The sequence below is a fragment of the Astyanax mexicanus genome, chromosome 20, assembly GCF_023375975.1.
Source record: "Astyanax mexicanus isolate ESR-SI-001 chromosome 20, AstMex3_surface, whole genome shotgun sequence".
Taxonomy (NCBI): Eukaryota; Metazoa; Chordata; class Actinopteri; order Characiformes; family Acestrorhamphidae; genus Astyanax; species Astyanax mexicanus.
This window is the reverse complement of record NC_064427.1, coordinates 480,910-493,424: the sequence shown is the minus strand read 5'-3', so window position 1 is coordinate 493,424 and position 12,515 is coordinate 480,910. Positions and strand designations below refer to the sequence as shown.

The 12,515-nt window shown below is 38.2% G+C and overlaps 2 protein-coding genes across 7 annotated transcripts in view; both read right to left on the bottom strand.

The window, feature by feature from the left end:
* Positions 1-1,499: 1,499 nt before the first annotated feature.
* On the bottom strand, positions 1,500-7,172 carry vps37bb (VPS37B subunit of ESCRT-I b). The gene is made up of 4 exons (XM_007250310.3): positions 6,988-7,172; positions 4,991-5,162; positions 4,376-4,458; positions 1,500-3,890 (listed from the first exon to the last, which is right to left on the bottom strand). Exons 1-4 carry the CDS (start codon positions 7,108-7,110, stop codon positions 3,474-3,476), a joined length of 795 nt encoding a protein of 264 aa, XP_007250372.2. The 5' UTR covers positions 7,111-7,172; the 3' UTR covers positions 1,500-3,473.
* An 811-nt stretch (positions 7,173-7,983) lies between these two features.
* Positions 7,984-12,515, bottom strand: part of slc4a5b (solute carrier family 4 member 5b) — a 30,334-nt gene continuing 25,802 nt past the window's right edge. For 5 of the 6 annotated variants that reach the window (XM_049468492.1, XM_049468493.1, XM_049468491.1 and 2 more), the window contains 3 exons: positions 11,650-11,820; positions 9,914-9,966; positions 7,984-8,925 (listed from right to left, as the gene is read on the bottom strand). In XM_049468492.1, the coding sequence (XP_049324449.1) occupies positions 8,769-8,925; positions 9,914-9,966; positions 11,650-11,820 (381 nt within the window). In that variant the 3' untranslated portion in view covers positions 7,984-8,768. Of the gene's footprint in view, positions 8,926-9,913; positions 9,967-10,337; positions 10,450-11,649; positions 11,821-12,515 lie in introns of all 6 variants that reach the window. The other variant, XR_007427375.1, reaches the window with a different exon arrangement.

Below are 12,515 nucleotides of genomic sequence, written 5' to 3'. Positions count from 1 at the left end.
CACTAAGATAAAATTAAAATAATAAAATTTAAGTGACTTTTACTTTAAGAATAAGAAAAAAAGTAGAGGAATAAATGGACAGAAATAATTATAAGACTGATTAATCTCTGTTCCAATAATTTGCTGCTCTTTAGCGCATTAGCGTCAGTTTAGGAGTGTGAACTGTTCAGATTAATGTCAGATATAAATCACATTAAACAGATACTGTGATCAGGTTAAAATAAACATTGGATTTGGGCCACTTTTACCTGCTGTGTGAACGCAGCCTTACATCACAATTACACTTTTAGCTACGCTACACACTAAAAACTCAGTAGTACACGATTGGGACGCAGCCTTTGGTGTGCAAACTAATTATTCTCACAAACGCGTGAAAAAAAGGAGAATCAATCAGATTTCTTATTGGAATTGAATAGAATTTTAGCTGTTAATCCAGGATATAGATTAAGATTTACAAAATTAATGACACTAATGCTGCCTTCAGTTCCTCCTCAGATGTTCGTACATTATACGACTATAAAGTATTTTTATTTAATTTTGTCCTTTCGTTTCCAATTCTGTTTAAAATGACTTTTTTGTTAGTTTTGTTTGCAGTAAATGAGAATTGTGTGAGTGATATTGTTATCCAGTTTAAATGATCTTGTATTAGAGTTTCTGCAAATCCTTAAAAATCTTTTAAAAAGTCTTACATGTATTTATTTATCTAAATAAACAAGGCCTTCATTTATCTTAAAATGTGTTAATGCCAAATTTCAAAGCTCTTAAAATGATGCAGACAGTGAATAAAATTTTGCTCATTTTTGCTCAACTGTCTGTTTCCAAATTTGAGATGAGAGTCAGTTTACTGAACCAACTGCATTATTTCTGACCCAGAAGGGGGCGCTATTTTCATTACATTACGTAGCATTTAATGAAAACAGCTCAATTATATAGTGCATAAATAAAGCAATTTGTTCTTTCTGATATTAAACCAGTAAACTAACTTTCATATCAGATTTGGAAACATTTTTTTATTATTTGTGGAACCTGTAAAGGGGTTAAATAACTCCAGTTATGCACTTAACCCAGTTTTAATGTATAAACAGTTCCAGCAAACTGTTCATTTATGTTTGAATCAGTAAACGTAATTATGGTGGTGTTTATTAAATATTAAATATTCCCAACAGACCTGAAGGCAGCATCAGCACATGCATTTAATACTGAAAGAACTGAATCAAATCTGTAAGGTGTTTAAATGCGTGTGCACTACTTTTAAAACCAGCGGAGAAACTAAATGCTTGAGTTTTTTTGGGGGAAACAAGGAAAATCTTTGGCTGCTGGTCAGGCTAACCCAGAAATCCCAAAAATTATAAAATGAACTGAACCAAGCATCTCATCATCTTTAAAAACAGGGGGTTTCCTTGAACAAAAAAAAATAATAAAACTACATTATATATTTGCAATGCTCCGATTTGCATATAAACCATCCTCGCTTTTCTTTTTTTTTTTTTTTACGTTTTATCCTTCATATTTTCACACACTCCCTAAACTCTTTACATCTCATTTACATGATTATTATGTTAAAGAAAAACTTTAATTCCCATAAACACTGAACACTATATGATCAAATGTATGAGGACACCTGTTCAGCTGCTTTAAATCAGGCTGCTCCCATTACTGCTGACACAGATGTGCAAATGCACACACACAGCTTGTTTAGTCTCTTTAATAGAGAAGATTTGCCAATATATTAGGACTCTCTGGAGCAGATAATAAATATACATTAAGCTATTAGCACCATGACTGACAGCAGGTGTGAGTTATAGAGGGGTATAAATGCCTGAACTGAATGAGTGAGGTGTCCCGTTACCTTTGTCCATATAGTGCATCAATATTGGATTAGCAATTCAGTGCTTCTTAAAGATTTTTTACATATCTGGTCATTGTTTCTCAAAGCTACAGGAAATAATTCAGTATAATTTTTGTATAATAGGCCTGCCACAGGAATGATGGTAAGTACTGACTTATCCTACAATTTATGTAAATATTGTTGAATAAAATAATTTTTGCTGATCCCTTAATTTCCTATAGCATTTATTTAGCGAGGAGATTGCATTTACAAGATTTTTATCTGATCGTTAAACTTATTTAAATTTGATTTACTATTGCAATTTCGATGTCTATTTTTGAAAGTGGTGTAATTGCATTTTTATGCCATTTTTGATCATTATATCAGTTGACTGACATGGTCTTAGGGCGTTTTCTCACGAGTGTGCTTGTTCCGCGGGTTTGGTACATTTCGAGCTAAAAATCTGTCTGGTTCTGGGTTTCACTTCCACTGCAGGTGTGGAAGCTATCCGCTCCATGTGCTGCGTGTGGGGTCATGTGATTGGTTCATTTAGCAATGTGCTGCATCTACATGCATGGAATAGCACAAGTGATCTACAGTCCTGAAAACGTTCTTATGTGTGAAAACAAACCAGTGATAATAAGCTCCTCCCCTAAACAAGCCCAGAATCAGTCCTGGATGTAAAGTTTAAAAACACCCCAAAAACTGTAATAATATAGTTTATCACAGTTACATCTGGGACAGTATATCATGCTATCAGATTATCGTGGCAGGCCTACATGTAGACATGATGTTTGAACAGCATATATTTGATATAATTGACCTAAAATAGACATTAGGCCGTGTGCACCAGCTTTTAAAGTTTTAGTAATTCCTGTATAGATACAGAGCGAATCACATCATCGGATTAAAGCCACGCCTTTTATGGGAGAAAACAATCCACTCAGTTTAAACAGAAGAGAATAGAAAATTGTGGGACAACTTTTGTTTTCAAAAAGCAATGAAATCATACATCAGCTAGAAGATGATTATTCAGCTTGGACGGCATTTGGTGCTGTGCTGTTAACCACTGCTTAACTGTTAAACATTTTCACAAGCAGGGTCAGAGAAATACCAAAATCTGATTACTGATATTTTTGTCAGTAGCTTTTTTGTTTATTTTGTTTATATTTTTATCCGAATAATATTCAAAAGGAAGAAATATATTGGTGATACATATTTTGGACATGTCGCCTAGCAGTAATTCAGGGTTTTAATCTTATTTGTTTTGCGTCCCACCACAGAGCAGGCGTGTTGGCACGTTCTCCTCCACCAGTCTTACACACTGCTTTTGGATAACTTTATGCTGCTTGTTGGGAGTTGTTTTCTCTCATAACGTGCGACTGACATAAACGCGCTCTGTCCCTAATAGGAAAACTGATTAATTCTGTAATTTACCTCCCAAAATATAAAATCTAACTGCAGCTAAGAGTAAAATGATCAAAAGAAAAACAACATTTTAGTGACGCCTCTGTGTCGACACTGAGGGCACGGTACCCAGAACTGTACAGGATCAAAGTGCTTGAGGAACGAGGGAGAAATGCCCAGTTTATCCGTTTCTACAGAAGAAGATAAAGGAATATTAGGGGGCATATGGAGCATCTCTTCACTGCATGATGAAGCCAGTCCTGGGGGGCACACCCGGACCGGGCCGCTGAGGAAGTGCGGTGTACTGCTGTATAAACGGGCTGGAGTAGGATGGCACCATATTGGGCACAGGGACAGGCGGGTATGGAGCTCCTGGGTAGGGTAGTGCTGACTGCTGGCCGGCCGGCTGGGCGGGTGGTCTCAGGGGGACCGGGGAGCCGTTGGCGTGGGCGGGGAACAGGGCGGGGGGGTTGGCGGCGAGGGGTTGCCCGGGCTCCGTAACTGAGGCCTGTGGCATCTGGAAGTATCTGATCACCATCTCCTGCAGCTTATCGATCTTCACCCGCCGCAAATGCGCCAGCTTCCTCTTACTCTGATACGCTTCAATAAACGAATCCAGTGACAAATCTCCATCCAGGAAGGAATCGGCCAAGTTCTACAACCAACCAGAACAAAGGAGAACATCAGGGGGTGGAGTAAAGACCCTTTTCCCTTTTATACAGAAAATCATACCACAGTTATTTCGGACACTGCAATATGATTGGCTGAAAGGCATTCTATGAGTACCGTTATCAGCCGGTAATGCACTGTAACCGAAGCTCTTCATGTATTACTCCACCGCATACAGGTTACCTAGCAACCATGCAGCGCTTACAAGCGCAAACTACAGTTCTGCTTGCTATTGAGCATTATTAGTGTGGAGGAGGACATTATTTTAAATTAAAAAGAGCAGAAAAAAGAAGCAGAGAAACTAAAAAATGGACATTTACAAGAGATACAGCATGACTGGCCTCGTTTACAGAGAGCTGAAGGCTAAAAACGATAGTAGTTTAATTGTCAATACTGCATATGTACAGGACATACAGAGAATTGTACACACATCACAGTCAGTGTAATTCAGTGATTATGAGCTCGGTTTACCTCCGTTTCCTCCTCGATTTTGGCTCCCTCAGCCTGCAGCAGGGCTAACAGTGTATCCAGCGAGCTTTTCCCTGAACTGTGATCTTTGTGGGAACAAGAAAAAGAAGTGTTTTAATAAACACAAACTCATAACAACTGTATAACCACAGCTGTACAGTTTTCGCCTGATTCAGCAACACAGCATTTGGAATAAGAAAGCAGTAATTGGTTCTAATTGGTTCAAACACTGCTCTGATTAAAGGAATCCCAAATCAGATTCTGATGTAACATAAACGTTGATCAGTAAAGTGATTTTATGGTGTTTTTCTGATGGCGTGAGGTCTGGTTCTGCAGGCCCGGTTCAGACTGATTATATTAGGAAGGAAAGACTGCTCTGAATTGAACAATTTCATAAAAATAAGCAGCTTGATTTGGCCTGCAGTTCTCAAACCTGCCCTCTGGGACCACTCCAACTCACAGCATACAGAGACTATATATGAAATATATATGGAAATATTTAGGGATAATAAGGGATGCGTTTTAAGCCCGGTCCCCCTTGACTCGACCAGTCTAGATAATGGTGTGAGGAGCGCTGTATTAAACACTGAGCAGATATATGCAGTACAGTGATCGTACCTAGTGTGGATTTGCGGAGCTGGTAGGACTCGTACAGCTCCTGTAAACAGCAGTAGCGTTTGGTCAGACGCATCTTCTGCTGGTCCAGATCGGGCTGCAGGCCGAGGTTCTGCTCCGCCAGGCTGCGGTTACTGGCGAGGGTCATTTCCTTACACTGCTGCACCTCCTGCATCTACAGACACAACACAAACAGTGATCAGAGATTACATCACCATTCTCCATCTGTATTTTTTTAATAACAAAGGGAACTAACAAAAACGGTTACTGGAAAAAAAAAAAAAAGAAATTGGCATGTATATATATATATATAATTTCCTTCAGTTTCTGGATAGCAATAAATAATAAAATATAAGAAATATTTGTAGGCTCTTATAATGTCAGATTAAATCCTCTCGCCATCTGAGAGTCTCAGAGCTGTGAGACGGAGTGAGTCACTGAACAGCTTTCATAACAACACAACACACATATAATACACACACTCACACACACAGAGGGAACACACTATATAACCTAGCCTATTACCTATAACAGTACACACAGACAGACTTCCAGGAGTTAGCAACATGATGCCTTTTAAACACAGCAGGAGTCCCATTTCCAAACACGAGTCTTACTCTGGAGTTGATCAGTTAACAGGTGATAAATCACCTGGCTATGGTAAACAAACCTTACTGAAGCTCAGTGATTACCTCAGTGATTCAGCCAAAAAATTGCAGACTTGCCTGTTTCTAAGGCTGCAGCAGTCTGTGTGCTGTTGTGTTCTATACTTGGCAGGCCAGGGTGTGGAAATGGGACTGGGGTAATGGCAGGTTGGTGGGCAGGTACGGGAAGGCTAAAACCCATTCAGGTTACCTTGATGTACCACATATCGTACCTACAGTTCTCTTGAGAACTTAGTTTGAATGTGTTTTCTTAATATCTGATGATATATCCTGATCATGCTGAGTTACTTCAGAAAATATAGCTTATCCTTAAAGTTCCTTTAATTAATCATAGTCTTAATGCAGTTAGGATTTATTCTTATGACCAAATAATTACAGTAGCGTTAACCTGCCACACAGAAAGCAAGTGTAGTGTAGAGAACCTTTATAAATCAGTATAAACTGAATGTTTTTAGGGTTTGCTATGTATAACATTGATCTAGAACTAACAATCAGGAAATATAGACAACTAGCTGTATAAATTCATATTTTAGAGCTAGGGTTAGCTCTGGATTACCTTAGATGTAATAGTAGATGTAGATGATTTAGGTTAATCTATTATCACCAAAAAAAAAAAAAAACAGAATGAACTTCTATGTGGAAATGAGGGGAAATTCAGCAACACAGCACCTCAACCTGATGATTTAATCTGCAGAATTTTACAATACCTGGCAGCCAAGGCTGTGGAAGATATGACGGTTAAATCATACACAGATTATTACCATTATGTACTGCGCATAGTAGCTACAGTTCTAATAATAAAATACTGGCTTCAGCTCTTAAGAACTTGAATGTGTTTCCTTTCTGACACTCCCTGATCATGTAGTGTCGAGGACCATTATCACCAGTAAAATCTTAATGTGTTTTTAGGGTTAGATATGTATAACATTGAACCAGAACTAACAATGAGGAAATATAGAAAACTAGCTTTATAACAAACCACTATTTCAGAGCTAGGGTTAATTATATTACTTTAAATGTAGATGTATTTAATTTAGATTAGGGTTAGTTTAGTTAAGGGTTCGCGGATGTTCCTGAATATTAACCACACTCATAAATATCAACTATAATCAGCTATAAACACATAAAACCTTCCAGAAACTATAAAATAAACCCCAATTCCCGTTTAATTAAAGTGTAAATAAGGAGCAGTTCAGTAAAACACAGATTTAGATTAACCCTGCTGATTAAATCTGCAGTATTTAACAATAGCAGCAGCAGCAGTATTAGCAGCAGTATTATTAGCAGGCCGTGTTTACTCGTGTTTTTATCAGATTATTAATAATAAATTCTCACCTCCTCCATCTGTTTAACTATAGAGCTGAGCTTCTCCTCATCCTCCAGCAGTTCGCTGAGTTGAGTTACGCTGTACGAGTTAAATTTACTCACAAACTCGAATTTCTCTGTTTTCTCCTCCATTCTGTTTATTATTCCCTCAGCCTGCAGCCGGAACACCGCGCAGCGCCCCGCCCACTCACCGCGCCACGCCCAATCACAGCGCGCCGCCCGCCTGACGTCACCGCCTGTAATCAGCAGCCTGACGGGATTTGTAGTTTTAGCATTAACATGTTTTTAGCTTAGCGTTTAGCTTTTAGCCTCCTTCTTCTGGATCTTTAGGAATAAAAACATGCTCCAACTTTTAAACCTTTAAAACCCAAAAATTAACATAAAATAACCAGCAGATAATTCAGCTCTGAAGCGTTTATCTTAAAAAACTTTTATTCCTCTCAAATTACCATACAAAATTAGGAAAGTTCCAAAAAAGCTCCAAAAAAAGACGTAAAAAGATGTAAACAAATTTGTTATGTGTTGCCATTACTTATAAAATGTTTTTGGAAATGTATTTTTAAACTGTGGGAAAGAGATAATTAAGTAGGGGGGGGGACTTATCTGGCCAGGTCTTATTTAATTCCCACAACTTAATTACCTTAATAGGCCTTAATAAATCGTGGCCACACATTATAATTTTTTGTACATGATGTTAGCTTAGTGGCTCAGAGAAAAAAAGTATTTTAAAAGAAAAATGTAGATTTAAAGATATTTTTCATGGGCTAATAACGTTTTAGGGTCTCATGTAAATCAAATAAATAAAAAAACATATATATATATATATATATATATATATATATATATATATATATATACATATATATATATATATATGTATATATATATATATATATATATATATATATATATATATATATATATATGTGATAAATGATTATTTAACTAAGACACCAATTTCACAGAAACATCTCAAAAACTCAAATATGTGACAATATGATACACTTTTAATGGTTAAAATATCTTTATTTCTAGAGTGCATTACATGTCTTTACAAATTAATTTCACACATATTCACACAAACACACAATCCTGTATAAGCATACTGTACACAACTCCTCCCACAGTATCTACACCCCTGTAGGAAACGGTGCTAGTCGTGTGATACAGCAGGTCAACATCATGCAAACAAACATAGAAATGCAGATTTTAAATCAATATTCAACTAAGTATTTGGATGTTTATTCAAAAGGTAATTATTAGAGAAGGATATTGTTGTTATTATTTATATATATTATTTTCAGCTTTTATTAAAAGAAAATACCATAGAGGACTGAGGTTGTGCTTTTATAAGAGGCTGTTATATTATATTATATTATATTATATGTATGTTTTAGAGGCTACTGACAGAACGCTGTTATTTATAAAATCAGTTCACTCGTGGACGTCATGCTGCAGAACGCTCCTCCACGTTTTGGCTTCAGATCCAGACACAGGGAATTGTGAGTAAACTGAGATGCTGGTGCTGTCGCTCCTCCTGTGGACGGTGGAGTGGAGAGGGACGCTCTGGTGTCTGTGTTACCTCCTGTCTCTCTCTCTGCTGTGTGTCTGTACTCTACATCTTTAACCCTGACCCAAACGCAAAGGGTTAATCCAGGTTCAGAACGTGGGAAGAAGCTTCTGGACCTGGATGAACCTCTTTTATCTTTGGTTAAAGGTGTTCTGTATTAAAGGTTCTGGTTTGAAGAGCTCAGAACTGCAGTTTAAATATGTATTTTGTATTTTTTACTCTACAGCATGGTCTCGCTGCCGGTGGAACAGAAGCGATGGTGGTAAAATCCAGGCTCTTCATACCGAGGCTCCATCTGAACGCCGAAGTCGTACGCTCGGAGGGCGGGGTGATGAACTGAAGAGGGAGGACAGGAGGTCTTCAGGTGGTGAGGGATGCTGAGGAACAGTAAACACAAATTACAGGTAAACTCATCTTCATTATCAGGGCCCTCTAGGATTCACAGGCCCATATGATTAAAACATGTCAAACATTTCAAGGAAACCACGCTAACAATCTGGCAACCCTGGTATTAGAGTGATGCTGTATACAATGCCACTATCACTAGTGATGCTCCAACACCAGGAGAGTTAAGAAGACCAGCACACGCCTCCTCCGATACATGTGAAGTCAGACTCCGCCTCTTTCTGAACTGCTGCTGATGTTTTAGCATTGCTGAGTAGCATCACAGCGCTAACGCTCGGAGGAAAGCGCAGCAACTCGGTTCTGATACATCAGCTCACAGACGCAGCCTTGTGCTGATCCACATCACCCTAGGAGTGATGAGGGGAAAGAGAGCGCGCCATCCACTGTACTGTACCCAAGACCAACTGTGCTCACTCAGGGCTCCGGCAGCTGATGACATGCAGCATGACCGGGATTCAAACCAGTGATCTCCTGATTATCGTGGCAGTGCTTAGTCCCACATTTTTATTTTGTATTTTACATTTTTGTTCTCTAATCACACAATAAATAAATTCTATAAAGCATTCAACATCACTTATCACACTCGTGTTCAGCAGCTGAAAGATATGAGATATACAGGACTAGGATAGTAACAGTACCTGAGCTAATTTAGCATCAGCCTTCTGACCTTGTTTTTGCTTTTCGATATTGTTTTTTTTTATATAGTACTGTCAAAATAAAATTAAACCTATAGGATTGTAAGTAAAACATGTGGGGGTTAATATGTGTGCAGGTGTATAGAGGGTGGGGGGGTTGAGGGAGTTTAGCTCAGTGATAAGTTCATTTCAAAGTCCTGCAGTGCTGCTCACTCTGCTGACACATGCTGAATGTATTATATGTGTGTGTGTGAGAGGTGTGTGTGTGTGTGTGTGTTTAGTGTGTGTGTCAGATTGCTGTACTGTACTTTGAACACTACAGTACCTGTAGTCTGAGTCGGACTCCATGGGGGTTCGGATGGAAAAACAGTGATTATTCTGTTACACAGAAACAACAAGAGCTTTAATAAACATGATTTTTATATCAAGAAGAAACACACAGAAGAAAACATATTCATAAACTTTTAAGAGTTCAGAAATAATCAATATTTGGTGGAATAATCCTGGTTGGTTTTTAATCACAGTTTTTTTTTCATGCATCTTGGCAGCATGTTCTCCTCCACCAGTCTTACACACTGCTTTTGGATAACTTTATGCTGCTTTACTCCTGGTGTAAAAATTCAAGCAGTTCAGTTTGGTGGTTTGATGGCTTGTGATCATTCATCTTCCTCTTGATTATATTCCAGAGGTTTTTAATTTGGTAAAATTAAAGAAACTCATCATTTGTGTGTCTCTAAAGGTGTATATACCTCACTCACAGGTAGAGGCAGGTGGGGGCGTGTCGGGGGGGTCGGGGGAGATCTGGTTCATGGGCTCCATGGGAATCTTCACTGAGGGAGGGTTCTCACTGGGAAGTGTGAGCTGGGAGAAACACAGTAAACACAAACTATCGCCATGCAGCAACATGCACATGCAAAACACCCGGCACAACACCCGGCACAACACCCGGCACAGGACAGGTAAACCATTAATTACATTACAGTAAACACAGAGCCATGCTGGAGCTGAATCAGAGGAACACAGTGGAGTAAAGTAGGGCTGCATGATCTTTCTAGTGCTTATAATTCAATAAAAGTTTTTAAATAACTGATATAAGCTGATATAAGCTGTAAGAAAGTTTATATAACTTTTTTTATTATTATTTATGTAGTAAAACTAATGATGCACTAAATATGTATGTACATTTTTCTTGCTTTTCAAAGTAAAACTACATTAATTTACTGAAAACTTAACATTTTTAAAGGTAAATTATACCGCACTTCCACATTTCTGACACTGCAATGTGATTGGCTGAGAGGCGTTCTATGAGTGCCGCTATCAGCCGGTAATGCACTGAAGCTAATAACCGAAGCTCTCCATGTATTACTCCGCCACATACAGGTAACCTAGCAACCATGCAGCGCTTACAAACCAAACAGCTCAGCTACAAACAAACAGAGCAGCAATGGAACTATTTTAACTGGTGGAGTTTTTATAACCAAACAGATCCTATTTTCTCCTCCTCTTTAACTCTTTAAATCCTTTAATAAACACTGATAATGGAACTGTGGTATAATTAAGCAATAATACACTCGAGGTTCAAGGTTCGGCCTTGTACTTTATAGCACAAACCTCAAGCGTATTATTGCTTAATTAGTAATTAGTTGTTAGCTTAATTAGTTGTTTCCATACATTTTAGTGGTAATTGCATTACATTTTACGTCAAATAATTTCAGCTAATGCATCCCTAAATATCCCTAAAAATATAATGCAAACGCAATAGTTGGTCATATAAACAAAATATTTGCATTTTTTTACCCACATCATGCAGCCCTAACCACAGAAAGAGGGAATAACATACAGACTGTAGTAAATGTTATACAGTGCCTTTTCAGCAACACTGTGGAACAGAAGACGGAGACATTTATGATTAGTTAATGATTAATTATTGACGATTAATCATTATTAGCAAAACACAGACCAACATCAGACAGTAAACTAATAAATGAGAGTTAGTTAGTGTTATATAGTGTTAAAGTGTGTTTGAGTGTATAGATAGTGAGTGTGTGTTTAATAGCTAACCTCCTCATCGCTGTCGTGATCTCCACTCTTGGCTTTCTTCTTCTCTTTCTTCTTCTTCTCGTCCTCCTTCTTCTTCTTGTCTTTGTCGGGGAGGATGTCGTCCAGCCAGGCCAGGTCATGCTGAGAGAAGACCAGGTCCAGCATCTTCCTCACCACCATCAGACCCAGGATCTGCAACCAGGACGAATAACGCTAAAAAAGAACTGATTTAGGGCGTTTTCACACCAGGATTATTTGGTTCGGTTAAAATGGATTTTGGTTGGTTTGTATTCTTAATGCGGTTCAATTGGGCAGGTGTGAAAACAGTAAACCACAAGCTGGTCTCGATTTAATCCCAAATATACTCCTTTTATTTGAGCTAAACTGCTGATAAGGTGCAGTTTAATATGATATATTAGACAGATAATGCTAATTACCACAGCTAAGAACAAACGCTGTCTCTGCTGCTCCATGCTGTTTACACACTGAGTGCGGTCAGTTCTGCGTTCACTGTGTTTGAAGGTGCAGCATTTCAGCGTTCTGTGTTTAATAAGCTTTATACTGCGCAGATATACAGATATATGCGCTGAAATACAGAATCTTCTCACTATATTTACTTTCTTGTTCCTGCGCCAGACAGCTCTGACCAATAAGAGGGGCCTCATGATGTTTATTGGTGGTTTATCATATTCTGGTGAGTTTAGGTTTATGCATGTGTGAAACTAATCCAAACCAAACAGAGTGATCTCATCAACTGATTCAGACTATAGAAACCAACTACAGAGAGCTGATAAGTGCTGAATAATACTTACAGAGCTCCTCACCTGAGTTACAACTGCACCTGCTACATATTAATGCCTGTGGGTTTAGAATGGAACCTTATAAAA